The sequence below is a fragment of the Natrix helvetica genome, assembly GCF_964273705.1.
Source record: "Natrix helvetica genome assembly, chromosome: 4".
Taxonomy (NCBI): Eukaryota; Metazoa; Chordata; class Lepidosauria; order Squamata; family Natricidae; genus Natrix; species Natrix helvetica.
In genome coordinates, this window is record NC_138550.1 from 59,493,304 (window position 1) to 59,520,051 (window position 26,748).

Below are 26,748 nucleotides of genomic sequence, written 5' to 3' on the forward strand. Positions count from 1 at the left end.
ATATGTAAAACTTAAAAACAAGAAAAAGTTAGGCTCTAATCTTTCTACATATATTTATATTCAATTTTATATATATATATATTTATATATATTTATATATATTATATACACACACACAAAAGAGTATATATAAAATATATATAATCAGATTTTTAAAAAATCAACAATAATGGGGCCATGTACATATTTTTTTAAAACTCAAACAATACAAAACTTTAAACATTAAACAATTTTAATAAAAGTTTCTGTACAATGCTAAGCAGTTTTATTTACATATAGAAAATGTAATAGGAGTAATGTTTGAAATTACAGAACTCCTTAAAATTTCAATGGCAGGTAATCTGGAAAAAATAACAGCATTCCATTCACAAATATTTTCAAGCAATAAATATGTATTTATAAATAGTGTAAATTTACATCAAGATTAGAAACAAAATCACAAATCTGAAGTTTATTCTTTAGTCTATGTGCAACCCATTTATCTTTGTGACTTGGCTGTTAATTTTTTAACATTTTATTTAGGAAAGAAAAAGTAACCATCGTGGTTTCAAAACAAGAGAGAATAACATAAAAGCAGTAGAAAAAAAGTATCACCTAAGTTTCACATTAAAAAAAAAAAGTAGCCCAAAGAAAGACATAAAATTCTAACTACCTTACATAGAAAGGACCAGCTAAGCCGATACTTTTCCAAGAAGAAGGGGGGGGGACTTTGAAGGGGAGTGGGATACAGAATTTGATGAAACCAATTCATCAGCCCAGAAATAGAGAAATAGAAAAAAAGGTGGTCTTCAAGTCAGTAGTCTGTATAATGTTGCCAGTTTTGTCAGATATATACAAACCATGGGATTTTTTTTTTCAATTCAGTTGAATGAGCTTTCTATTTTTTAAAATTCTGGAGTAGGAGCTGTGCTCTCTCCTGTCCAGTTGGTTGACACTCCACACTTCGAAGGTTGCATAGACACAGCTTTCAGCCAGCAGCCTTATGGGATCGCTACAAAAATCCGTGGTGCAGAACTGGGTCACTTCCTGAATATCAGAAAAGATTTTATATAAATGTCCTTGGAAATATGTCAAGATGAAGATGATGGCAATGGAGGTGCCTGAAAAGAGAAAGCACATCAGATTTACCTTTAATTTTTTTTTCATGAACTATAGGACAAGTGTCCAGTACATACAGAATATTGACTTGAGCTACAGTATATATATATTTTAAAAAAATCTATTCTAAATGCTATTCCATCTCAGCTTTTCAAAACACTTTGGAATTTCAGTGGTGATTAAGTAAATGAATATTTTAGAACCATATGCAATCTTGCATTACTATAACCTATAATGCAATTAAAGCTTCATTTAAAACCCTTCAACAGAATCAAATTAAACGAACGCCATAAAAAACAATGTACTGTACTGTGGTATGATTTTACGGAGAATGTTCATTATCTTTGTTGGAAAAAGAATAATCAGCTCCTAAAGGGTAGGTTGAGTCAGATATCTTAATTTAGGAGATGACCAAGGAATCCAAATATGAGGAGCCATTTATGTAAGACACACATTTTGATTATCACCATCAAAGTAGGCTGTTCTGGACAGTTTTATGGACAAGAAATCTATATACCTAAAAAACCACATTGTCAATGTTCATAAGAGTGGAAAGAGATACAAGAAAATAGCTAAAGACTATTGTCTCCACTAATGTGGTCTGGATGACATTGTAGAAATGGACAAAATGCAATCCCACTCATATTTTTCCCAAGACCTTCAAAAAAGGTTCTTCAAAAAAAAACATTCCAAGAGTAAGGTGTACAATCTTCCAGGATGTAAAAGAAAACTCCGGAGTAAATGACAAAATATTTGAAAGCTATCACAATGATACACACATGGGATGATACCAGGAAGAAAATCCTTGCTACATGGACAAATTTTTGAGACAATATTCTGTGGAAAAGAGGAGTTGAAAATGATATTTTTGACATGAATTATTTTAAAGAAAATAATACCTTCTATTCCAATTTTTAAAAAAAACTCATGCTGTGAAGCATGATAGTGGGGCTATTTTGTAGCCTCAGGACTTTAACAACTTAGCGTCATTGAGAAAACTGTTATTAGAAATTTCCACAAGATAATGTTATGATATCTGTGAGTCAAAGCTTAAGCTAATGTGGTTCATACATCATGACAAAAATCCTGGAGCGTTTTAGGATGACGGAGTCCACACCTTGATTTTAATTCAAGATACTAGAAAAACCTGAAATGAGCAGTTTATGGAAAACAGTCCAAAAATACGAATCAATTTAAGCAGTTTTACAAAGAATAATGGACCATAGTGCCTCTAGACCAATATATGGGGTTCATCAACAGGTAAAGAAATATTAGTTTGAAATCTATTACACAGAGTACCATTATTACTAAATTAAAAGTTCTCCCTGCTTTCCCCAAAACAAGCAGTGAATCATAGGTGCATGTTATATTTTTAACCAAATCTATATGTTGTGGGGGTTTATTTTTAACCAAAATGTATTTATATATTAATATGACTTTGATGAAGCTCAGATCACATTGTAGGTGAAAATAAGCAGGATATGCATTAATGCAACATCTAAAAAGTTCAGTTTCTGTCATCCCCATAATCAGAGGACTTTTAAACATTTTACTCAGTTTTCCATCCTTCCGAGGTGGGTAAAATGAGGACCCAAATTGTTGGGAGTAATATGCTTACTCTGTAAACCGCTTAGAGAGGGCTTTAAAGCGGTATATAAGTTTAAGTGCTATAAATTGCTATTTATTTTCTTCAGTTCATTTAGTGACACATATCCTTCAAACTTACGTAATCTTCCTAACTTCTCATGTGTGAAAGCTCTAGCTTTCTTGTTCTCTGCCTATTTCAAACTTTATTCTTAGAAATTCAGAAATTACCTGAATTACTGCAGGAAATTATTTTGAAAGATCCAGACAAGTAAAAGGGATGGTGGAAATCATTGAAACCAGTGGTGGGTTTCAATTTATTTTACTACTGGTTCGCACATGCGCATGTGCAGAAGCTTCCGGGTGGGTGGGCAGAGCCTTCTGCCATTGCCACTACCAGTTATGCCCGATCTGGGGCGAACCGGCAGAAATCCACCTCTGACTGAAACTAACACCTAAGTACATTAGAATAAGGTAAATTAAAAGCCAAGTGGGGATGCAGAACTTGCTTTGATTTTCTTTTAACAAAATGGGGCACTCTCGTTTATCAAGAAAGGTAGGAGCATATTAAATTAAGCCACAATATTGCAGAAGTGCAACAGCATTAAAAGAAACTTCCCATGAAACTGTACAGAAAACCAATTGATGGGTTAAGAAATGGAGAAAAGGCCCAGGTTAGCCAAGAAGAATTTGCTCTGAAGTTTCTCTTCCATCTCTATTATTCTATTATTCTGCTAATTTTCTGGAATGTTGAAGAAGATAAACAGATATGCTCACCTAGAACCTATTTTAACTTTTTCCAGAAGGGGACCTATATTGAAATAGATCTAAGCAAAGCAATTGACAAAACGAGGGTGTCAAGATTGAACGGTTTTTCAAACCTAATGCTTTTCAACTTGGCAATGAACGGGGGGATGAGGGACGATGAGAGATGGAATGTAGAGAATGTATGTAGAGACCATGAGAGCTTGAGCCAGCAAGGTTACTGCTATAGGTGCTTGAGAAAGAAATGGACCATTCTCATAATAAAAGAGTGTCTCATAATTGGACAATGTGATCAACAAGGGTGGGAAGAAGGAAAAAGGATTGTTTAACTGGGTATTTGTGCAGGAAACCAGAGTTGGTTTCTTTTCTTCAGTACCAAAATGGTGCATCCAATAAAGTTTTACTTTTGGGAATTCTTAATTCTCCCAAGAGTGTTTCCTTGTTTTGGGTTCACTAATTGGACAGTTAATGGGTGGGGGGCACAACCCAAATCATCAAGAGATGGATAAGGAGCATATGACCAACATAAATGAATTTAAGCCTCCAGGATCAAACCAATTAACATTATAGGAACTTGTAAATTTCATCTTGGAGCTATTTTCATTGATTTGAGAAATAATGGAGGTGAGGCATGGTGCTTACACTTTTAACAAGGGGAAACAAAACCTTAATAAGTAATAACTATTATTTATTTTAACTTGATGTTAAAACTAAGCAATAATGTTGGATTATTTAGCAATTGATCTATCAACATTTAGAAAAGAATGCAGTGCATAGAGACAGCTACCATGAGTTTATCAATAAACTAGACGATCTGTGCCCCATTGATTTGTTTCAAAGATATATCCTTACCAGATTCCTCAATGACTTCAACAATGACAGCACTTTAAATGTATTGCCTACACTGGAAAAGCTGAGATTGATTAATAGGTATATCTGCCTTGAAAATAGGCCATGTTGAACTGTATAACACAGACAAAATCAGCATCGGAATATTTTATGACATTTTGTATTATGTCATAAACTGCTTAGTGATGTTTATGTCATAAAATATTTCATACAATTTGCAAAATTTCAATTCCACAGGAGTAATGGATTCCTGGTTTTGAATACATTCTATAACTTAGACCATTGGGAATACTTTTGTTCAAAAGGCTTTGCCCTATGGTCTACCATTTTCTTCAGTTAAAAGATCCAGGAACCAGAGCTTTTTAATAGCAAATAAAGGTAAAGGTTCCCCTTGCACATACGTGCTAGTCGTTCTTGACTCTAGGGGGCTGTGCTCATCTCCGCTTCAAAGCCAAAGAGCCAGCGCTGTCCGAAGATGTCTCCGTGGTCATGTGGCCAGCATGACTAAATACTGAAGGTGCACAGAATGCTGTTCCCTTCCCACCAAAGGTGGTTCCTATTTTTCTACTTGCATTTTTACATGCTTTCGAACTGCTAGGTTGGCAGAAGCTGGGACAAGTAACGGGAGCTCACTCCGTTACGCGGCGCTAGGGATTCGAACCACCAAACTGCTGACCTTTCTGATCGACAAGCTCAGTGTCTTAGCCACTGACCCACCGCGTCCCCATTTAATAGTAAATAGATTGTACCTAATCAGTCTGATTTCCTTTTCATAGAGTGAACAGTTTAAATGGATATGGAATGAGGTGGTCAATCCTCTGTATTTGTATTGACCAGATCTCATGCAGAACATTGCATAAAGGAAAGATATTGAAAACTGAAGGGTATCCAGAGGAAAGCCATCAAGATGATCAGGAGACTGGAAGGAAAAAATATATAATGAATAGTTGGGAAGAACTGGGTATACTTGGCCTGAAGATGAGAAGCCTAATAGGAGACATGGGGCAGAATTATTTTGAAAGACAGATAAGAAACACTATATTTATATTACAAATAAGTAGCTTTTGACTGGACTTGGAAAAAAGATCCCATTAGTAAATGTTTCTGAACAATAAACAGGATTGTTCAAGAAGTAGTAAACTTCTTTCACTCAAGGATGGGGTGGGGATGTTAAAAATAATTTGGATAGCCATTTGTTAATGGAATATTGTAGTAGTGGATTCTTGCAAGGCGTAGAAACTTGGATAGGATGATCTCCAAGATCATATCCAGTGCTTACATTTACAAATGCATGATTCTCTACTTTTCTGTTATATTACTTCCATGGGAGCAAGGCTACTTGCTGAGTTAGGACATGGGAAACAATTTAAAATCTAAAAATATTGTAGCAAATATTTTTCTATGGGTTAAGGAGAACACAGCCAATATTCAGCTGATAGCAGGCCAGTTTCATACTGCATTAAAAAGAAAAAAAGAGAAGTTTCTTGTTAAATGTGGCTCTAAGACTGCTGAATGAAATTACTGGTAGTAGTCCTCACTTAACGAATCTAATTTGGACCTGCAATTATGATGCTAAGCAAAGCAGTTGTTAAGTGGAAAAATGACTTCAATTGTGCTTTCTGAGTGAAAAAGACAGACTCCTGTATTCAGTTTTACATCTTCAGGTTGTTGTTTTTTTTGCCTCCTAACCACTTTCCAGTCCTTTGGCATTCTTGAATGCCTGTTTACTAACTTGTACACATTGAAAAAATGTGATTGTACAGGCAGTCTAGGACTGGTAGCTACAGGAGTACTGCACAAACAGGCTCTCTCATAATTCCATCCTTTCCAATTTCTTCATTCTGTGAGGTGGTGAGAAACAGTCAGGCAAAGGAGAGATTGTCTACAGACATTGCTTCTTCCCCACTTTGTAGAGTGAAGAGATTGGAGAGGAAGGAAGTGTAAGAATATAATATGTTTGCAAGCTGCCTGCTGCTCCAAGCTCCAGGATGACACAACTGCATCACTTTTGATGAACAGAACAACTTACTCTATTACAATCCCTTTGGAGGAAAAAAAAAAACCCAGGACAACATATATTGACTGAAATGGTGATCGTGTAATTAAGGGACATTGTGAAGGTTGTAAAGTTATTTTTTCAGCAACATCATAATTTTGCTGGCAAAGTTGGCAAGGAAGGACTATCTGTAATTATAAGCTCCAACAGGAAGTCAGCTTTGTTCTTAACTTTTAAATGAACAAGATGTAATGTGTGTTTCATTATGCATTTTTAGTTTAGTTTAGTTTATTGTCATTGCATCTCATACAATGAAATTAAATGCCATCTTCAGTGTACACGTTAACTATAAAAATAAAACACAAACACGTATCCTTCACATTCTATATAACTAAATTGAAAACTCCTGATATTGCATTAATATTGCATTATACAGCAGAATTTAATAAGGTTAATGATAAGGGATAGAAGCTGCTTTTCAGACTGTTTGTCCTTGTTTTTATTAACTGTACCGTTTGCCAGATGGTAACAGTTCAAAGCAAGGGTGCCCAGGATGAGATGGATCTTTAAGAATGTTTTGAACGTTCTTAAGGCAGCGGGAGCTATAAAGTTCTTCCATAGAGGGGAGAGGCAACCAGTGATCCTCTGGGCAATGACGTTAACCTCTGGAAAGCTATCCTACCTGCCACTGTGCAATTGGCAAACCATACACAGGTGCAGTAAGTTAAAATACTCTTTATTTAAGGGACATCATGACAAACATTTTGGCTGAATACATTCAGAAAGAGAAGCAACAGATGGGGTGGGAACTAGACCTGGTTTATAGAGCAAACTCAGCATATGCTAGAACACACAATGTACCCAGGGAGGTACACATTAAATTTCTTAGAAATACCATAAGAGATGAGATTCTGAGTGCACAAAGGGGGCAAGCTTTGAAATACCAAGATAGAGAAATAACCATTCTGAAACAGATCCCCAAGAAAGTGAGAGAGAAAAGAAAAAATTATTCGCAATTAGCGAAGAAACTTTACCAGAAGGGGGTGTGGTTTAGATGGTTGATGCCTGAAGGCATGCTAATATTCTGAGAGGACACAAGAGTTAGAATCAACACAACCATAGAGGCTCAGGCCTTTATGGAAAAAAATAAATCACTCCTAGATAAACCTGATGATTCTACAACAGATCTACAGGACACGGGAGGGGCCGGAGCTCTGCTGGCGGGGGGAGAAGGGGCAATACCAAGAAAACTCAGATCACAAAAATGAGTAAGAAAATCTGCTTGATATAAATTGATTGAAACTATTATTTGAATTTATATGCTGACCAAATATTGCTATTTAGTATTGAATTTTGTTTAAATGAATACCATGAGTACGGGGGGAGGGGACACCTTCCACATATTGTAACTGCCAAAATTTGTAACCCTTTCCATCACCCCTTTCCTTTTTATTTCTTTAAAAACCAATAAAACTTTGTTTAAAAAAATACTCTCTATTTATTGAGTGTACTGCAAATACCAGACTTTCTAAAAATCAAACAAAAACAATTCTGGTATATGTGGAAGAGGAAAAAATTAACAGGGAGATGACTCTTGGGATGACTTCAATTCCCTTCAACCACATGGTAATATCTGGAGGTAAAAATGCAATTTATAGTCTCTGAGCTCTATATATCCCTGCAATCTCTTCCTGATATGTCCAGTTGCTCTGCGTCTCACAGTGCCATTTCCTGGATAAGTCAGATGTCATGGAATATATGGCTATCAGGTGATCTTAAATTATTATCATTCAGCACTCAAGAATGAATTTGCTTTATAGAAAGAATACAGATGGACGTAAGTTAATTTGGAGCGATTAGTAACCTTGTTTTCTGAAGTTAATAATTTAAAAGCATTATTCAAACATGGTTCATTTACAATAAAACATTCAAAGTACTTTGTATCTTCATCACTTACTAATGTAAATTGGTCATAGATTTGCATTAGATCCTCCATTCTGTATTGTTCTAGCACCACAAAGTTTTCCAGGTTCCCACTTATCTTTCGTGCACAGTCTAGGCAATTTACAACATAGGTTTTTTGAGAATTACTCTCATTTGTAACATAAAGCAAATTGAAGACTTCTACCTGTTGAATTACAAAAAGGTGATAAAACTAATGTTAAAATAGTAGACAAGTTATAGGGGAAATCACAGCAATTTTGGATGTACGTACAAAGTCTAATCCTAGACAAGGCATCACTTTCATAGAAAATAAACTCAGGTACTCATACTACCATCTAAATGAGAAAAACAGGAGCTGTAAAGGGTGTGTGTGTGTGTATGTGTGTGTAGGGGTAGAAATCTATGCTCTGAATTAATAGTATTCTTCCTTTAGTCTCTGGTGATCCAATTCCTCCAAAAATTCTAATAAGCGCTCATAAAGAACATTCCATTATTTTTCTGAAAATGTATAGTTTTAGTTATAAGACTTTTTTCTGCCATCACCAGATATCTTGAAAATAAACTTGAGAACTGAAATAAAATAAAAATATTTACAATTTTAATATATGAAAAAACTTTTACTCCTCTCAAATATTCTTCAAAATCTTAATAAAGGAAAAGATTTCTCCATGCTGTATAATTAAAATTTCTGTACTGAAGTTTAGAAATACTTGCAACACCAAGATACTTTGGAGACTCCAAGAGGTGCTGCTATTTTCACAAATAAGAGAAGAAGTCTTCTTACTAATCTAATATTTTGTGGAAATAGATTAGTAATGCACTTACCAGGTTATCATCATGCCTATGTTTATGGATCAACTACAGTTACTTTTAATATATGAAACATTATGATTTGTACATAACATAATCTGGTACTTTATTAAGTACTTAAGTCTTTGTTTTTAAAAGGAGAAAATCTTGGAAATTTTATTTTTCTACTTAGGATTCAGCAACACGGCACCAAAATGCCACTAGGTAATGTCTACTGTTACTTCCTCATCCATCCCCAAATTAAATAAATTCAATAAAAATGGTCAGAATGTAATGAGGTGTTCCAAACCTTACAAGATATCTATGTCCCTCAAGGAGATCTTGGCCATGCAATTTTTTAAAAAAAAGTATTTTTAATTTTGTGCTGTTCATAACTTTTTCTGAAACTATGCAAAGGGACCAATCTGAACAGTTTTTTGTATTCCATTTTAGATTTACCTGATGAGATTCTATATTTGTTCATCAAAGCATGCTTTTCACAGTTCAGAGAACACAGATCTGAGATTAGTTTTATAATAAATTACTACATGAGATTTAATGGCATTGTTTCTTATACTTCACTAAGTGAGTGAAGTATTCGATCTTTCCAGTGAATTGAATTCACTTACCAGTTAATACAAAATAGTGAAATGTTTGCTTAAAACAGGGACTTGAATGATGACTTGAAGCCAGATTTGGTGACAGGGAGAGGTTAAAGAATAATGGGTAGCCAAAGGCTCCTATATTTATTTCCTTTCTCCCTTCAAAAAATGGAATAACTGCACCACCCAAAATCTGTTAGTTTGGGGGTAAAGTATCAATATGATTTAGCAATATTCTGGGTTTGTTTTGCAAAGTGGGTTGTCACTTTTGCTTTATAGGAATTTGTAATTCAACAATGAAGAAAGGTGTTGCTATATCTAAGCTTAAATGTAGAAAAGGTACATACAAACATATATGGACTTATCTCCTGCATTTCGTCTTTTCAGTGACAAGCTGAGGGATTTTATTTCCCACTTATTTAACCATTTCATGTTATTAGGCTCTTTTTCAGACATTTTCTGTTAAATGTCTTAGAACTTATTGATTAAAGGCTACAATGAACTCCCCCCACCCAAAAAATAAAGTATTTGTATGAACTGTAATTTATACGCTAAAAATGGTCTATGATTTCATTTGTGACCTCATAAAAATGAAAAGCTGTATAAAGGAACTCATAAAAATGCGTTACTATTTACTTCAAAATGTACATCTTTTTATACCTTGCATTAAATAGAAACTTTTGATATTTAACATCACACCTAGAAAAATAATTTCTAACAGCTAGGTCCAAAGAAGAACATTATACTTGAAAGTGGGTAGGTTAAAGAAGGGTTTAAAATTACCATCTACACAGAATACAAGAGAAATTAGTAAAAACTTTTAAGAAAATGTTTTCAAAAGAAATTCAAGGAATATTAAACCACAGCACACATATATTTACTAACCTCACATATGCTACAATAATGAGCTGGTTCTTCTTTTGTTCTCCCATGCCATGCAATCTCCTTTCCTGCAGCAATTAGAGCTTCCCTCAAAGTCTGACATTGCTTGAGAGTTCTCAACAGGCAATACCTTAAATATTAATTTATTTAATTAATTAGTTTAAAAATATGGAATGTGATTATATGAATTTGATTTTGAGCATTCACAAATATTCCACAAGAATCTATTGGATTTGATGATCTCATTTTTCAAATCTATGCAATTGTCCCACCGCACATACCCATCTTGACTTTTCCTCCTTATTTATCTTGTGATGGGATAGTAAAAACAATAATATCTCTTTCTGTTCCAATTCCTCTATCAGGATGCATAGAAATACACTAAAGTAGCACCACTGCAGTTGTGTAGCCATTCTTGAAAAATATAATCCTCTAGTACTCTCAAGATATTTATTAGAACTAAGAAGTTCCTGTCTTCCAAGTTTGATGTCATCCTAACGGAGGAAAGAAGAAATATTTCTGCTGCCATAACCACATTTTCTCTGGCACAATTAGAGAAAAATAATATAGTGTTGATTCCATTGCAGATCAGTACTTAAGCAAAATGGTTCGGTTGAGATCTGCATATGTGGGACTGATTGGGGTAGATTGCAGGAGTGACACCAAAATATAATTTTATCGTATTGTATCTATATCTTAAATTATTGTATTCTATTCCAATTTTATTTTAAAATGTATTTTATTCAAATTCCATTTTAAACCATATTTTATTCAGTAGTGAAATTTGATATAAAATTATCCTATTTTTCAGACCATAAGACGCACCTAAATTTATAGGAGGAAACCAAGAAAAAAATAGATTTTTGCCTCCACTGGTTGCGCTTTTGCCCTCCCTGGCATCCAGAACCACTCTGCAGTGCTCCGCAGGGCCCGTTTTCACCAAAAAACGGGCTGTTTTCACCACAAACATGCCCATTTTTGGCCTGCAGAGTGCTTCTGGAGACCTGGGAGGGGGAAAATGCAATACGCGGAGGCCTTGGGAGACCAAAAACTCTCGCATTCAGTCTATAAGACGCACATACATTTTCACCCAGTTGGGGGGGGGGGGGGGGACTTACAATATGCATCGTCTTATACTCCAAAAAATACGGTAAGTTATGTGGTAGATAATATGGAATAATAATTTGATTTCTGTTAAACAGATATCCCCATTTTTCTTTGACATTAACAAATTACGTAACAAAATTCAATATTGATCCTGATAAGATATAAGATAAGATTGAATGAATCTAAAAATGGTGCAAGGTCTGAGGAACAAAACGTATCAGGAGAGATTGGAGTCATTAATATACACAGCCTAGAGGACAGAAAGGAAAAGGATAACATGATTGAAATCTTTAAATATATTAAGGGTTTATGCAAATAAGGTTCTAGAATGCAATATTTTTAATATTAAGCAAAAATCAAGAACATAACAAGAACGGGGGCATAACTCAAACTGACCGGAGTGAAGATCAAAAATAATGTTAGGAAGTATTATTTCACAGAAAGAGTAATAGAAGCTTGGAACCAGCAGAGGTAGTGAGTCAATCATCAGTACCTGAGTTTAAACATGCTTGGGATGCACACATGTCCATCATCCAACAAAAGTTAAAAAGTATAATAAAAATAAATAAAATATAAACACAAAATGAATTCAAAGGGCAGACTTGATGGATCGCTAGGATTTTTTCTGCTATCTGTTCTCTATATTTTATATTTTAATATTCTTTCATGTTTTTAATTAAAGGTCTTAATATTTATATTAAGCTCTCTACATGGGGCTCCCCTTGAGATGCACCCGGAGACTACAGCTGGTCCAGAATGCGGCCGCGCGGGCAATTATGGGGCGAACGAGGTTCACCCATGTAACACCTCTCCTGCGCGAGCTGCACTGGCTCCCTGTGGTCTACCGGGTGCGCTTCAAGATATTAATCACCATCTTTAAAGCGCTCCATGGCACAGGACCTAGTTATTTGCGGGATCGTATCCTGCCCCATACATCCCTGGGACCAATCTGCTCTCACAGAGTGGGACTCCTCCGGGTGCCGTCCACTAGACAGTGCCAGAGGGCGGCACCCAGGAGTAGGGCCTTCTCTGTGATGGGCCCAGCCCTCTGGAATGACCTCCCCCCAGATATCAGGATAACGACGGATCTCCGCTCCTTCCGCACGAAACTCAAGACCCACCTGTTCCAACTAGCCGGCCTGGCTTAATCAGAACTTCTAACCTCCCTGGCAATTTTAAACCGTATATTTAAATCTTTTGGGTATTTTAATTGTTTTAATTGTATTCATTTTATTGTTATTTATTTTAACTTTGTGGCTTTTACTTTTTGTATTGTTAATTGTTGATGTATTTACCTCCTCCATGCCACATGCCTTAATATTTGATTGTACGTCACCCCGAGTCCCTTCGCGGAGAGGGCGCGACTGATAAATTGAATCAAATAAATAAATCAAATAAATATTTAAATTTATGTATATGTCTGGATGTAATAAAATCACTGGCTGAAGGAGAGGGGGCTCTCTAGGGGAACTAAAGAGATATTCCAGCTGGGAGTCATTTGGGGAAGGGAATGCCTGGGATCAAACCCATAGGTCTGCATCTACTGTTTCCCAAGGGAAGGCAGACAGTTGGTGATATTCTTGTAATATAGGTAATCAATAATAAAATATCTACTTGGGCCTATTCACGAATGGTTCTGGTTGCTTGAGCCTGACACTGGTCATCTCACAAATGTAACTCTGAGAATAGAGTAGAGTAGAATAGAATAGAATAACAGAGTTGGAAGGGACCTTGGAAGCCTTCTAGTCCAACCCCCTGCTTAGGCAGGAAACCCTATAGCATTTCAGACAAATGGTTATCCAATCTCTTCTTTAAAACTTCCAGTTTGGTGCATATACAACTTCTGGAGGCCACTGATCAATTGTTCTAACTGTCAGGAAATTTCTCTTTAATTCTAGGTTGCAGTGGCTGACATGGATTAAAAAAATACAATATAAACATAATATACAAAAACATAAAATACATTGCAGAAGCATTCCACCTTTTTTTTGGTAAGTATTCAGGAGTCAGTTTTATTTTAGTTCATTATGAAACTGATAACATTCACTATCTTGATTATAAAATGTAAGGAACTAGACAATTCAACTTGGAAAATATAGCTGAGTAACTTTATTTTTGGAAAAGGAGTACCACTTCTCACATCTTCATGAAAATTCAATTTTCCCTCCCTTTTCACCTTTATTTTACTTTTACATTTTTAAGAATGTATATGCCACCTTGGCCAAATAAAAGCTTTTTCAAAGCAGCAGCCTTGTGAAAATATTAGAAATTCATGTTAAATTAAAAAGAATTCTAATCAGACTAATTAAAAAGTATAATACATTAAGAGAACAATTTAGACCTTGGAGAGAAAATAGTACACATACAGTCTTTCTAAAAGACTGTGCTTTTCAATCACGACCACCAAAATGGTAGATCTGCATCAATCTCACAACAGTGAAAAAATGGGACCAGAACAACAATTCTTTAGAATATTTTCTTGTAGACTCTAAATAGTTGCATTCACTTCATTTTCTTTTTACTTTTCAATCCTCCCTTTTCTGTGAGAACTGGAGATTAACATAAATCTTCACTGTATCCTCATACGTTTAATTTATGATGTATGACCTGAAAGACTGGAATTAACTATGGGAAATAGCAACTCAAATTTCATCCATCAGTTTTGTTCATCTTGTTTTGTTAGAAAATTATAAAGTGAACATAGGAGCTCTGGTGCTTCAGACTGAACATTTCTTACTAAATACCTAACATAATTTTATCTGTTTTTTGTTTTGAATACTTAAATTTAGAAATATCTATTTGATACATTATGCTTCAACTGATCATAGGTATCATTCTTACAGCATTTACACCACAGAATTGCAACAAAGGATCTTTTGTTGCATTACACTTCTAATGCAGTAGCTATAAGGACTGCTTCGAAGAATCTTTTTTTATAATCATAATCTACAAGTTCTTAAATATAACTGTTGTTTATTTTTCTTTCTTTTTTGATATTGATATTGGATTTTGAATAGATTTTGAATTTCACTTGGTTATTGAACGCTAAATAGTAAAGTACTATTATTTTATCTGTTCTTTATATACAATAATACAATACAATAGTAGAGTTGGAAGGGACCTTGGAGGTCTTCTAGTCCAACCCCCTGCCTAGGCAGGAAACCCTATACCGTTTCAGACAAATAGCTATCCAACATCTTCTTAAAGACTTCCAGTGTTGGGGCATTCACAACTTCTGGAGGCAAGCTGTTCCACTGATTAATTGTTCTCACTGTCAGGAAATTTCTCCTCAGTTCTAAGTTGCTTCTCTCCTTGATTAGTTTCCACCCATTGCTTCTTGTTCTACCCTCAGGTGCCTTGGAAAATAGTTTGACTCCCTCTTCTTTGTGGCAACCTCTGAGATATTGGAACAATGCTATCATGTCTCCCCTAGTCCTTCTTTTCATTAAACTAGACATACCCAGTTCCTGCAACCGTTCTTCATATGTTTTAGTCTCCAGTCCCCTAATCATCTTTGTTGCTCTTCTCTGCACTCTTTCCAGAGTCTCCACATCTTTTTTACATCGTGGCGACCAGAACTGAATGCAGTATTCCAAGTGTGGCCTTACCAAGGCATTATAAAGTGGTATTAGCACTTCACGTGATCTTGATTCTATCCCTCTGTTGATGCATATATTTTATTTCTTTAAAATATTGTTGGACTGCATTTAAATTTTTGTTTAAATGTATTAATGACAGTTTAATTGGGCTAAATCATAAACAATTTGGTCACTGAATTCATTCCTTTCTTATTCTTGTATCAACAATCAGCTTTATAAATGATTTGTATTTTGCTACATTTATGTAGTCATTTGGAAAATAATGTAATCATTTACTATACAGCAACTCCTTTAAACACCTGGTAACTAAGTGGAATTAGGCAGTAATAAAGAGGAAGAGGAACTTGTGCACTATATTGGCATACTCAATGGCTTCTAGAAAAGATTCAACAAAAACTTCTAATCTTTCTTCACAATGCATACATTTGAAGGCGTGAAAAAGAATGTAATCTATTGGGAATATAGCTTTGATGCTTTAAAGTAGTATCGCATTCACTTCCTCATCAGTACAAGATTATATGTATAGCTACCATGCCCCCCCTCCCCATATGATCCACAGTATAATATTAGAAGTGAGCAGTAATCAAATTTGAAGCAAGAAAGGTCTTTTAGATTTGGTATGAAAAAGTTGGACAAAAATGTGTTGGATGTATTCACTGACTTGAGTTATTTGTAAATAATTAAGGTGGGATACAATAAATAAATAAACAAACAATCAATCTGTTGACAGCTCTTTAAGTCACACCTTTTCCTAGATTTACCATAGCAGAGTGGTCCTAGAAAAATGCATGTGTTAAGAAATTCCAATAGGTGTAGCAAGCTGGATTCAAAGTACCTTTCCCACTTTAGTTCCATATATTGCTTATTACTATATTACATATTACTATATAGCAAGTTAGTTACAGTTGCTCATATACAACACTTAATCCAAATGAGCAAAACTATTAAATATTGCCAGGGGTTTCATCTTTTAATATAAAGTGAAGCATTCAGCAATTGCTATTGCAAAGCCAATAATCAAGAGATGATTTGTTGCTCTTTATCAGAATACTAGATATACTGTAGTATCCTTGTTTTAATTAAGTACAAAGCAGTAGATGATATATATTTCCAAAATTGTCCTTTACAAATCAGCTACATTTAACAGTAGTAATAACATTTCTTCAATATTTATATTTCTGCACAAGCACCCGTAATTTGTTTCACTTAGAGATTTGTTCTTTCTGCAAATAATAATTCACTAAGTAAATATATATATATTGACTTACTTGATCATTTCAAAAAGCTTTGGATCTGGTACTTTGATATTTCGTGCTATGTTCCAAGAAAGATGAACCATAGGTACTACTGACTTCACACTTTGCAATTTATTCCACTCGTACCGTTCCACAGCTAATTTATATTGACAAGCTATAATGAAAATGAAAAATATGTGGATCACTTTGTTATAATGATTGTTCCATCCATCAATGAAAAAATCTAGTCATTAGCTATTTAAAACATTCTATGACATCACTTGGCCAAAATTCTTGATTGTATATGCCAGGGGTCTGCAACCTTAAACACTCAAAGAGCCATTTGGACCAGTTTCCCACAGAAAAGAAAACACAGGGAGCCACAAAACCTGGGTGGGTGTGGCCAATTTGACGTCACTCCCACCCAGTCACATGACCTCCCAGCCATGCGTACTGTAAGGACCTGCCTCGTGTCCCTCCCCTTCAAAAAAAAGCATAGACTCTTCACCACCTGGTATTTCAAAAGGAATCTTTTACTGAAAAGGAGTGAAAGCAAATGAACATCGAAAGCAGGCTCTGGGACCCTCGAGCTATACAATCCATGATAAAAGGACTTAGGAACCCCTCCTACTTTGGATTCCCACCAATCCACAAATGTGAAGATGTTTTTCTACCGGCCTCTCAGAGACACAGATAAGCAGGAATTCTCAAGGTTCATGTTCCCGAGTTTTAAACTGAATTCCCCCGCCCCCTTTGCATCCTGCAAGGCGCCAGGCAATGGTTATAAATCAGGCAAAAGGTTATATAAACATGCAAGGCAAGACATAGAAAGGAGAAAGAACAAAATGCATCAAATCCAACCCCCCCCCCCCATTCGTCCACCGAAGAATGGCAGATACACGGATCTGACACTTACCCAGGTTTTGTGGCTCCCAGTTTTCTGTAGGAAACGAGTATCTCTCTCCGTGTGTCTCTCTCCCCCCATCTCTATCTTTCTCTCTCTCTCATCTATCCCTCCCTCCATCTACCTATCCATCCATCCCTGAATCCATCCATCTATCCCTCCCTCCCTCCATCAATCCAACCATCTATCTATCCCTCCATCTATCTATATCCATCTATCCCACCATCCATTCCTGCATCCCTCAGCTACCTATTTATCCCTCCATCTATCTATCCCTTCATTTCTGCATCTACCTATCCATCCATCCATCTCTATCCCTCTATTTCTGTATCCATCCCTGCATCCCTCCTCCCTCTATCCCCTCATCCCTCCCTCTGTTTATCTATCCCTTCCTCCATCCATCTATCCCCCTGCATCTTAATTCATCTTACCTCTATCCCTCCATCTCTGCATCCATCCTTGCATCCCTCCTCCATCTATCCCTGCATCCCTCCCTCCATTTATCTATCTACCCATCTCTGCATTCATCTACCTATCTATCCACCCATTTATCCCCCATCTCTACATCCCTCCCTTCCTCTATTTATCTATCCCTCCATCTATCTATCCATCTCTATCCTTCCATCCCTTAATGCATCCATCCATCTTTCTATCCCTCCATCTCTGCATCCCTCCCTCCATCTATCCATCCCTGCATTCATCTTACCTTTATCCCTCCCTCAATCCCTCCATCCCTCCTCCCTCTATCCCTCCATCTCTGCATCCCTCCCTTATTTATCTATCCCTCCCTCCATCTATCTATCCATCCCTCTGCATTCATCTACCTATATATCCACCCATTTATTACATCTCTGCATCCATCCCTTCCTCTATTTATCTATCCCTCCATCTATCTATCCATCCCTGAATTCATCTACCTATCTATCCCTCCATCTATCCCTCCCCCCATCTGTCTTCTCCTGCCCAGATTCACATATTGTGTGAATCCAACCACTTGGGCTGTGGAGGGGGAATGAAGGCTGGCAGTCAAAGCCAAATGTTGAAGATCCATGCAATATAAGGCAACTCCAACCTGGATCCTGCCGGGGAGAAACCCCCCCTTGCCTTTCCCTCTCTCTTCCTGTGGTGGGGACCCGGGCAGCCTGAGCGCAGCTCCCATCTTGAAGGCGGCCAGCAAACAAACAAATGTAGCTTTCCAATTGGGAGGCGGCAGGGCAGAGCCCCGCCTCCAGCTGGTGAGAGCAGAGCTGGCAGCGCATGCATCTTCCCTGCCACTTCGCTGGCTGGGAGGGATGCATGAGTGAAATGGTTGGAGCTGCTTTCGATGGAGTTTGCAAGCGGGCTTAGCAGTGCTGTGGAGGGGTCGGGAGGGTATGCACGCAAGGGGAGACCTTCCTCAAGCGAGCAGCCGGGCATAGCCAAAGGGCAACAAAGGTGCACACAGGGTGGCCAGCTGCTTGCTTGAGGAGGTTTTCCCATGCTTGTGCATCCTCCCGCCCCTGTCACAGCCAGCCAGGGGGGGAGAAAGAGATAAACACACACAGGGACATAGAGAGAAGGGGGGAAACTGGCTGACGGGTGAGCGTGTTTGGTGAGAGTGCTTTGGCTTTCTCCGAGCCTGACCTGGGGTGGGCATGCGAGGTTTGGTGGGCCAGCACCCTTTTCCTGCTGTCCTGAGCTTCTTAAAACCACAGCTGGGCGCTGCGGGCCCATCACACTTTTCAATATCTCCTCCTCCTGGATCTCATTCCCACCCTGGCAGCCCTCGTGTTAGCGAGGCCAGTGTAGATCGCAGCCGGGTCAGGCCAGTGTCTTGGGGCGGAGAGCAGGTTGTGCATCTCCCCAAACACGTGAGGCATGCCCAGCATCAAGAAAGGCCGGAAGAAGCTCCAAGAGAATAAGCCCTGGCCACTTCTCCTTCCCTCACCATCGCCCTTACCTTCTCAAGCCAGGCAAGGGAGGCGAGGGAGAGGCAAGCCAGTGATGGGACAGGGAGCCGCAGCAGAGGGCCCAAAGAGCCGCATGTGGCTCTGGAGCCGTGGGTTACTGACCCCTGGTATATGCCAAAGTAAAATGTCAAAGACACAAGTGAACATTTACAGTGAGGCATTTTAATTAGTTTTTAGTTTACTTTATTTCATTGCACATGGTACAACTAAATTAAATGCTGTCTTCAGTGTACAAGCTTTTGTTCAAATAAAGGCTTAAACCTCCCCCTTTGCTCTTGCCAGATTCACTATTGCTGTTCTGCCGGTGAGCTATGTAGCCTTCCAACTCAACAGCTGCATCCAGAATGAGTGAATGAAGCCAGGTTTCTGTGATTAGCAAAACACGGCAGTTCTTGATGTATTTAGTCTTTGCAATATGTATCCTTAATTCATCTATTTTGTTAGTAAGAGATCTTGCATTGGCAAGAAATATACTTAGAATTGAAGGCTTGTGTGGAAACCTATTCAGCTTAAAAAAAATGCCTGCACGACATATTAGAGGCAAATAAAATGAAATTTCAAAATATGAGTTGTCAAAACAAAAATCTAAACAGGACCTTTTGTGACAAAACCATATTGACAAAACAATATGTTGGGTTTAAGTACCAATAACATAGAATATGGTTGGAAGAGACCTTGGAGGTCTTCCAGATGCAAGTGATCTATACCATTCTGGACAAATGACCATCCACTTTCTTCTTGAAAATCCCCAGTGCTGGAGCACCCACAACTTTTGGAGGCAAGCTGTTTCACTGATTAATTGTTCTGACTGTCAGGAAATTTCTCTTTAATTCTAGGTTAGACCTCTCTTTAATGATCTTCTACCTGCTACTTCTTGTCCTGCCCTCAGGTGCTTTGGAGAATAGGTCAACCTCTTCTTCTCTGACAGCGCCTCACTACCTTTCAAGTGCTGGAAGACTGCATCCATATCTTCCCTACTCTTTTTCTTTGTTACAATAGATATACCTGGTTCCCTCAATCATTAATTCATAAATTCCAGATCCCTTATCATCTTTGTTGCTGTTCTCTGCACTCTTTCTAGGATCTGATTTTTTATTTTTGTTTGATATTTTTCTTGTTTTTCACATATTGTAAGAAAGATATTTTAGGTATTTGTTGCAAGTCTCAGTTCATTCTGAGTCTCAGCTTTCCTGATTCATCTTGGGCTATTTAGTGGTATTCTGTTTTAGTTTTATGTCCCTCTTTCCATTTTTAACATTTCTCCTTTTTTTCTTTCTGTTTGTCTTTATGCAACCATGCTGGCTTCATCTGGGGTCTCCTGTTTTTCCCCCTCTGTGGTATTATGTTATATTGGGCTTTTATAATTTCATTTTCCAGAATTTCCCAAGCACCTCATTTTCCTCTTCCCTTTAGGTTTTCTATCATGGAATTTTTCCTGAAGTCTTACTTTGTTGAAGTCATCTCTCCTAAAGTCTAAGACAATAGTTTCACTTAGTTCAATTAGTAGTGCCTGCATTATGTTGAATTCTGGTATGACACGGTCACTTTTCCCCAAAGTTCCCACAACTTCTATCAACTCCATCATTTCATCTCTGTTAGTAAGTATTAAATCCAGTACAGCTGACCCTCTAGCTCCCTCCTCTACCTTTTAGATGACAAAGTTGTCAACTAGGCTGTCAAGAACCTGTTACAGCTGACCCTCTAGCTTCCTCCTCTACCTTTTAGATGACAAAGTTATCAGCTAGGCTGTCATGAACCTGTTTGATCACACACATACTGCAGAGCTTGTCTCAGATGATGTCAGGGTACTTAAAAAAGTCCCCCTGCACACCTTACCTAATTGATTAGCGAAAAGTTCATCTAGTGCCACTGGTTGGTTGGGCGACCTGTAGTATAGTACTTATAGCAATGTGATTCTTTTTTCCTTTTACATTAACCCATATTCAAGAAGACTTTCATCCTTGGTTTTATGCATTTCTGTAGAGGTGTAGTGATTTCTTACATATAATGGAACTCCACTTCCTTTTTTTTTTAGGCCTGTTTCCTTTGAACAGAAAGTGCTTAATTTTAACATAGAATTTTAAACTAAGCCATCTGAATGCTTTCAGGTGACAGACAATAAAACCCATGACTTGGGATCAGAAACGATACTGGTAAGTTCACATATCATGCTTGAAGTTTGATTTGGTTTTAGTTTAGCATGTTTGTGAATTTAATTACTATTTTATGCAAATTATGGCACATGTGTTTTTATGCTTTGTGTATGCCGAGCATTATTTATTCAAGAAATCACAATTAACCAGCCATACCTTAGTAAGGTATGTGAACCCAGTCACAATGTGCTTCCACTAGTCCTCCTGCACCTGCTTAATTAAGACTTGAAAAGTTGCCATGGGAACTAATGGCTAAAAGTTTCCTTTGAATTAGGATTGACAATTATCACTCAATTGAAATTCACTTATTCACTTATAATTCACTTATAAAAGGGGCTCAAAGCTGATGTCAAGGGCAAATCATAGTCTGATAAACCAAAAAATATTCATCTGGATCAAGTGAAAAAATGGAGGAGGAAACAGTTTATTTCTGATCATTAAAATCATGATTTAGAAGGACACGGTGCTGAATATAGTTTATGATACTCTGTTCACTACTTGCTCAACCTCTGTTTAACACTTCCACATATTTTCTATTAAAATGCATTACTTTGCAAAAATATTTTAATATCATTCTGATGATTAATTCTCTTACAATGAGTTTGGTTTCTTCTGGGTGTTTTTTAAAATGGCTGTTAAGATATCAAATTATCTTATGTATTACTATAATTTCTAGTGCTACAGCTCAATCTAATCTTGTGACTTGTAAACATATTACATATCTGTTAGACGTTGAAAGTTCAGAAATATTTCTAAATCATTTTCCAATTGTAAGATATATCAATATCCTACCTGTAAGAGGGCCAACATTCCAGGAAATATTATTACACCAGCCAACAGCCTGAACCCATTGAACAGTCCCAGCATTTATCCACACTAGATCTCCAGGTCGTTGAATAAACCTATAAACTGGAACATTGGCTTCATACAAATCTTCCAGATTAGGCCACCAAGAACCCATTAGAAAATTCATATTGTTTCTGTAAAAGAAGAATGAATATTTGGAAAAGTTTACTTATACACAAATGCTTGCTTATGCTCAAAAGAATATTAGACTAGGAACTTCTTGCTTTATCACATGTGATCCATCTAATCTAAATATTTGAAGCAAAGTATAAGAAGCTGCTTTCTAAGAAATTACAAGGATTATGCCATAAGAGTATTTTATGCTGGTTAAATAGATTCTAGCTAGGATGGTAACTTTTATCTACACTTGTATACCAATATTGTCATTACCTTAGAAGTTGCATAAAGATAGAAGAAAAAACATAGGAGACAATGACAAACGTAATAAATATAATTAAAAACAGAGCTGTTTTAGAGAAGATTAATCTATTGAAAGATCAACTGATGGATCACTAGAACTTTTTCTGCTATACGTTTTCTATGTTTTTATCTTTTAATATTCCTTCACGTTTTAAATTAAAGGCCTTAATAAGAGGTGGGTTGCTGCTGGTTCGGCCCAGATCAGCCAAACCAGTAGTAGTGGTGGCAGGAGGCTCTGTCCACCTGCCTGGATGCTTCTGTGCATAAACGGTGAGCATGCATGGGAGCCCGCGCGGGAGCGCGCCTGAACTGGTAGTAAAAAAATTAGCAACCCACCTCTGGTCCTAATATTTATGTATTTAAATTTATTTATATGACTGGGTGTGATAAAATCACTGGCTGAAGGAAAGGAGGCTCTCTAGGGGGTTTATTTGGGATTTCTGAGAATTATAGTCTGGCTCCACCTGGAGTATGGTCACTTTATCATCTCTGTTTTAGAGAAAGATACACAGGAGAATTCAACACTTACTTTTCACAGAAGTCATTCATGACACCCCAGTAATTTTCTGGAACAACAAACCATTCACAATCACCTGGGCCTATATTTATATTGACTGAGCAAAAATTGTTATTTTCCTGATGACCTACAAAACAAAATAAGTGACGAATTATAATCACAATATAAACAATAAGGACCAATATATACATAGAAAAACAACAGAATTTTAAAGATATCAGTGTAAATTTTCATAACAAGACTATTCTTGTTTGAGATGATATGTTTATTCAAAGCAGTATAAAGAATGAAGGAGAAGCAAAGTCCTCCACAAATGAAACAAAAAGAAAAATAAAGAAGGAATACAAGTGTAAGTTTATACTGTTATCATCTTGATGGTATTTACTGTGTTTCCCCGAAAATAAGACCTAGCCTGGAAGAAGGGAGGGTGAAAATGGCCCCTCCCCGGCCCCCCAGAGACTCTCCGGAAGCCAGAGATGAATTCTTTCTGAACTTCCGTTGGGCCCGTTTTTGCCCTCCCCAGGCTCTGGAGGCTTTCCTGAAGCCTGGGGAGGGTGAAAACGACCTCCCCTGGCCCCCTGGAGGCTTTCCAGAAGCCAGAAACAGATTGTTTCCGAACTTTCAATAGGCCCGTTGGGCTCGTTTTTCACCCTCCACAGGCTCTGGAGGCTTTCCTGAAGCCTGGGGAGGGCAAAAACGGCCTCCCCCAGCACTCCAGAAGGCCGAAAATCAGATGGCTGGTATTTGCATGCGCTACTGGAGCTGATAGCTCATATGCTGGCAGATATGGCTCCATGTGCCACCTGAGGCACTTGTGCCATAGGTTTGCCATCACAGGTCTAAGTAGTGTATAATAAAACCTAACATAATACATTTATAAAGAATTACCACGTTTCTAAACAAAAACTAATGACAACAACTGTATCCCTGGTTATCCAATAATAGAGCATCAACATTTAAAAAGAAACATTTTAATGCCTTCTTGAATCCCAAGAATGAAGGGGGAAGGGAGAACAGTGTATTCTATCATGTAGAACCACACAGAAGATCTCCCATTTGATCTGTGACTCATCCCCTCTTATGTTAGCAGAATCTTAAATTGGATCTCTGCATGCATTCTCAGAAAACAGCAAAATGTTGGAAAAGGTAGTGCATGTCTCTTAAGAACAATGAGCCAGAAGGGAGAAGATTTGTATCACACATCTTGTCATGCATAATCACTCCCAAGTCTTAAACTCTCCCCAAGTTTTTTTTTTTGAATAGGGGTGGATAGAGAACATATATTAGGAGACTAATGATTAGTGTCTGTGAGAACAGCCTGTTGGACTATATGGACTAAGAGTCAAATCCAGCAGGGCATTGCTTATGTCATGAAGTCTAGTCTAGAGCTACCCAGAATCCCCTTCTAGTGTCAATGTAACCCAATGTTTTTCTGAAATGAAGCCAAAATTCTTTCTACTAATGATTTCTCCTCCAACCCCTGAAATTGAGCATGCACTTTGTATAACCTACCTGGTGTTCTGCTGCCTGGGACTTTCATATACAACTGAACTGTATTCATTCCCAAGACTGTATGACCAACATGACTAAGAAGGTTTCCTGCTGATACTACTCGCACGAAAGCAGGAAGCTTTGTAAGTTCATGTAGCTGTAACTTCCACCTGTTATAAAACAGCAAATGAATTGGTTATATAATATTTTGGGGAACCCAAAGCATTTTTATTTCCTGGAAAGTTTTTAATAACTGTATATAATTACAGTAAAAATCTAAAGGAACCTTAAGCATACTGATTGGAACCCATGAGAAAACTAACAGCAACCAAGTGTAAAAATGACAATTGGAAGGGAGAATGACATAGGTGAGTGAAAGAGAAAATTATTAAGTTGTCACAATGTATTAAAGCAACTTGTCCAAAACAAGTGTTCAAAATGAGCATACAAATCAGACACATATAAATCCAATTTAATTAATAATTCTTAAGCCATCATCTACATATATCAACCCTAAAAAGATGAGCATAAATGTCCCTTCAGTCTCTCAGCTGGGATATAATATTTAGACCTTCCACCTTTAATCTTATTCTGCAAAATTGAATGATTTAAAAGATAACCATTAGTCTGACTCCAGGGAGGAAATATTTATTCTTCAGACTGTCATAGTACTGATGGTGTATGTAAATTGTCCTGATATATTTAATAAATATTACCCACTATGGATAATCAGATGAGAATTTGAGATAGTAATTGATGTGGCTGGCAGCTTGGTGTTTTCTGAAAAAATATTTTCTGAATGCTCTAAAAAATTTACTCCAGTTATTTTAGGTGGAATATAATTTTAAATAAATAATTGTCATCGATTAAGAGAAATGAATTGAGTGAATAAAATTGTTATTTTAAAGAAAAATCAATATCTCATTTATACATTGATCGAGAAAAATACTTGAATCGAATTTCTCTTAAGAAAAGAACTTATCTCTTTTGTTCTAGATTCTTTACATATAAAAGCAAAAACATTCGACTTTTAAAAAACTAAATCAGGGGTGTCAAATTCAATTTCATTGAAAACCACATCAGCATTATGATTGCCCTCAAAGGGCCAGTAGCTGAGTCGCCACAACTAGGTGGGCGCGGCTGGCACAATGCCGCTCACTAGGTATGGCTGACTTGGAATGGCTGGGTCGGGATGGAGCAAGTCGCACCAGCTAACTCAATGTAGGGACAATTCGGTGCCCTACAAGCTCCTTGCCCCCGCGCCCGCCAACCTTCTGGCAGCCAAGTTTGGGGACTTTTATCCACAAAGGAGAGGGCCTTCTCCCCAAGGTCAGGCATGATTAGCAGTTTGTAAGCTCAGTTATGAATAAAAATCTCCAAGCTTGGAATGGGGTAAGCAGAGGTGGCAGGGGAGTAGTTACGGTTGTACAAGGAAGCTGGCAATCATATGTGATAAGGATGCTGGCTTGTTGGGGCAGCCTTCTCTCATGCAGTTTCCCGCCGCCACCACCCTCTTCTTCGGAGATCTGTCAAGGCAGAAGTTGGACTCAGAGGAAACTGCTTCTTACAAACTTTCTCTTCCACACTTCTACATGAAGCAGCGTTGTCCTCTACCTCCTGTTGGGGGCCAGGCAAGGCTGGAAGGGGGGAACTGGAGGTCTCCAGCAGAGGAAGGCTTGGGCGAGCGCCGAAGCCTAGTCCATGAGAGGAGCCTTGCTGTCTCTCTCAGGCCACGGAGGTAAGGAGGTAAGCTGCTATGCTTGCTCTCCTTGGCCAGGTTACTCATGGTGGGTGTGGGAGGGCAAAGTGCATGGGTCAGAGGAAGGCCCTTTCCTTCTCCATGAAAGGAGATCCAACTTTGTAACCAAAGCATCCTCAGCGATAGGATGAAAGACCACCTGGAGAGGCCAGGAGGAGAGGCAAGGGGATGGCAAAAGGAAGCAGGGCTGCTGGTGGCCAAGTGCTAAGGTAGGACTTCCTTCAGACCCACCCTCTCTCTCATTCCAATCTCCCTCTTT

The 26,748-nt window shown here is 37.6% G+C and overlaps 1 protein-coding gene across 7 annotated transcripts in view; it reads right to left on the reverse strand.

Moving 5' to 3' along the window:
* Positions 1-214: 214 nt before the first annotated feature.
* Positions 215-26,748, reverse strand: part of KDM6A (lysine demethylase 6A) — a 189,847-nt gene continuing 163,313 nt past the window's right edge. For all 7 annotated transcript variants that reach the window (XM_081951358.1, XM_081951359.1, XM_081951356.1 and 4 more), the window contains 7 exons: positions 24,752-24,900; positions 23,252-23,366; positions 22,249-22,436; positions 16,484-16,625; positions 10,513-10,639; positions 8,250-8,420; positions 215-1,100 (listed from right to left, as the gene is read on the reverse strand). In XM_081951358.1, the coding sequence (XP_081807484.1) occupies positions 1,071-1,100; positions 8,250-8,420; positions 10,513-10,639; positions 16,484-16,625; positions 22,249-22,436; positions 23,252-23,366; positions 24,752-24,900 (922 nt within the window). In that variant the 3' untranslated portion in view covers positions 215-1,070. The remainder of the gene's footprint in view (positions 1,101-8,249; positions 8,421-10,512; positions 10,640-16,483; positions 16,626-22,248; positions 22,437-23,251; positions 23,367-24,751; positions 24,901-26,748) is intronic.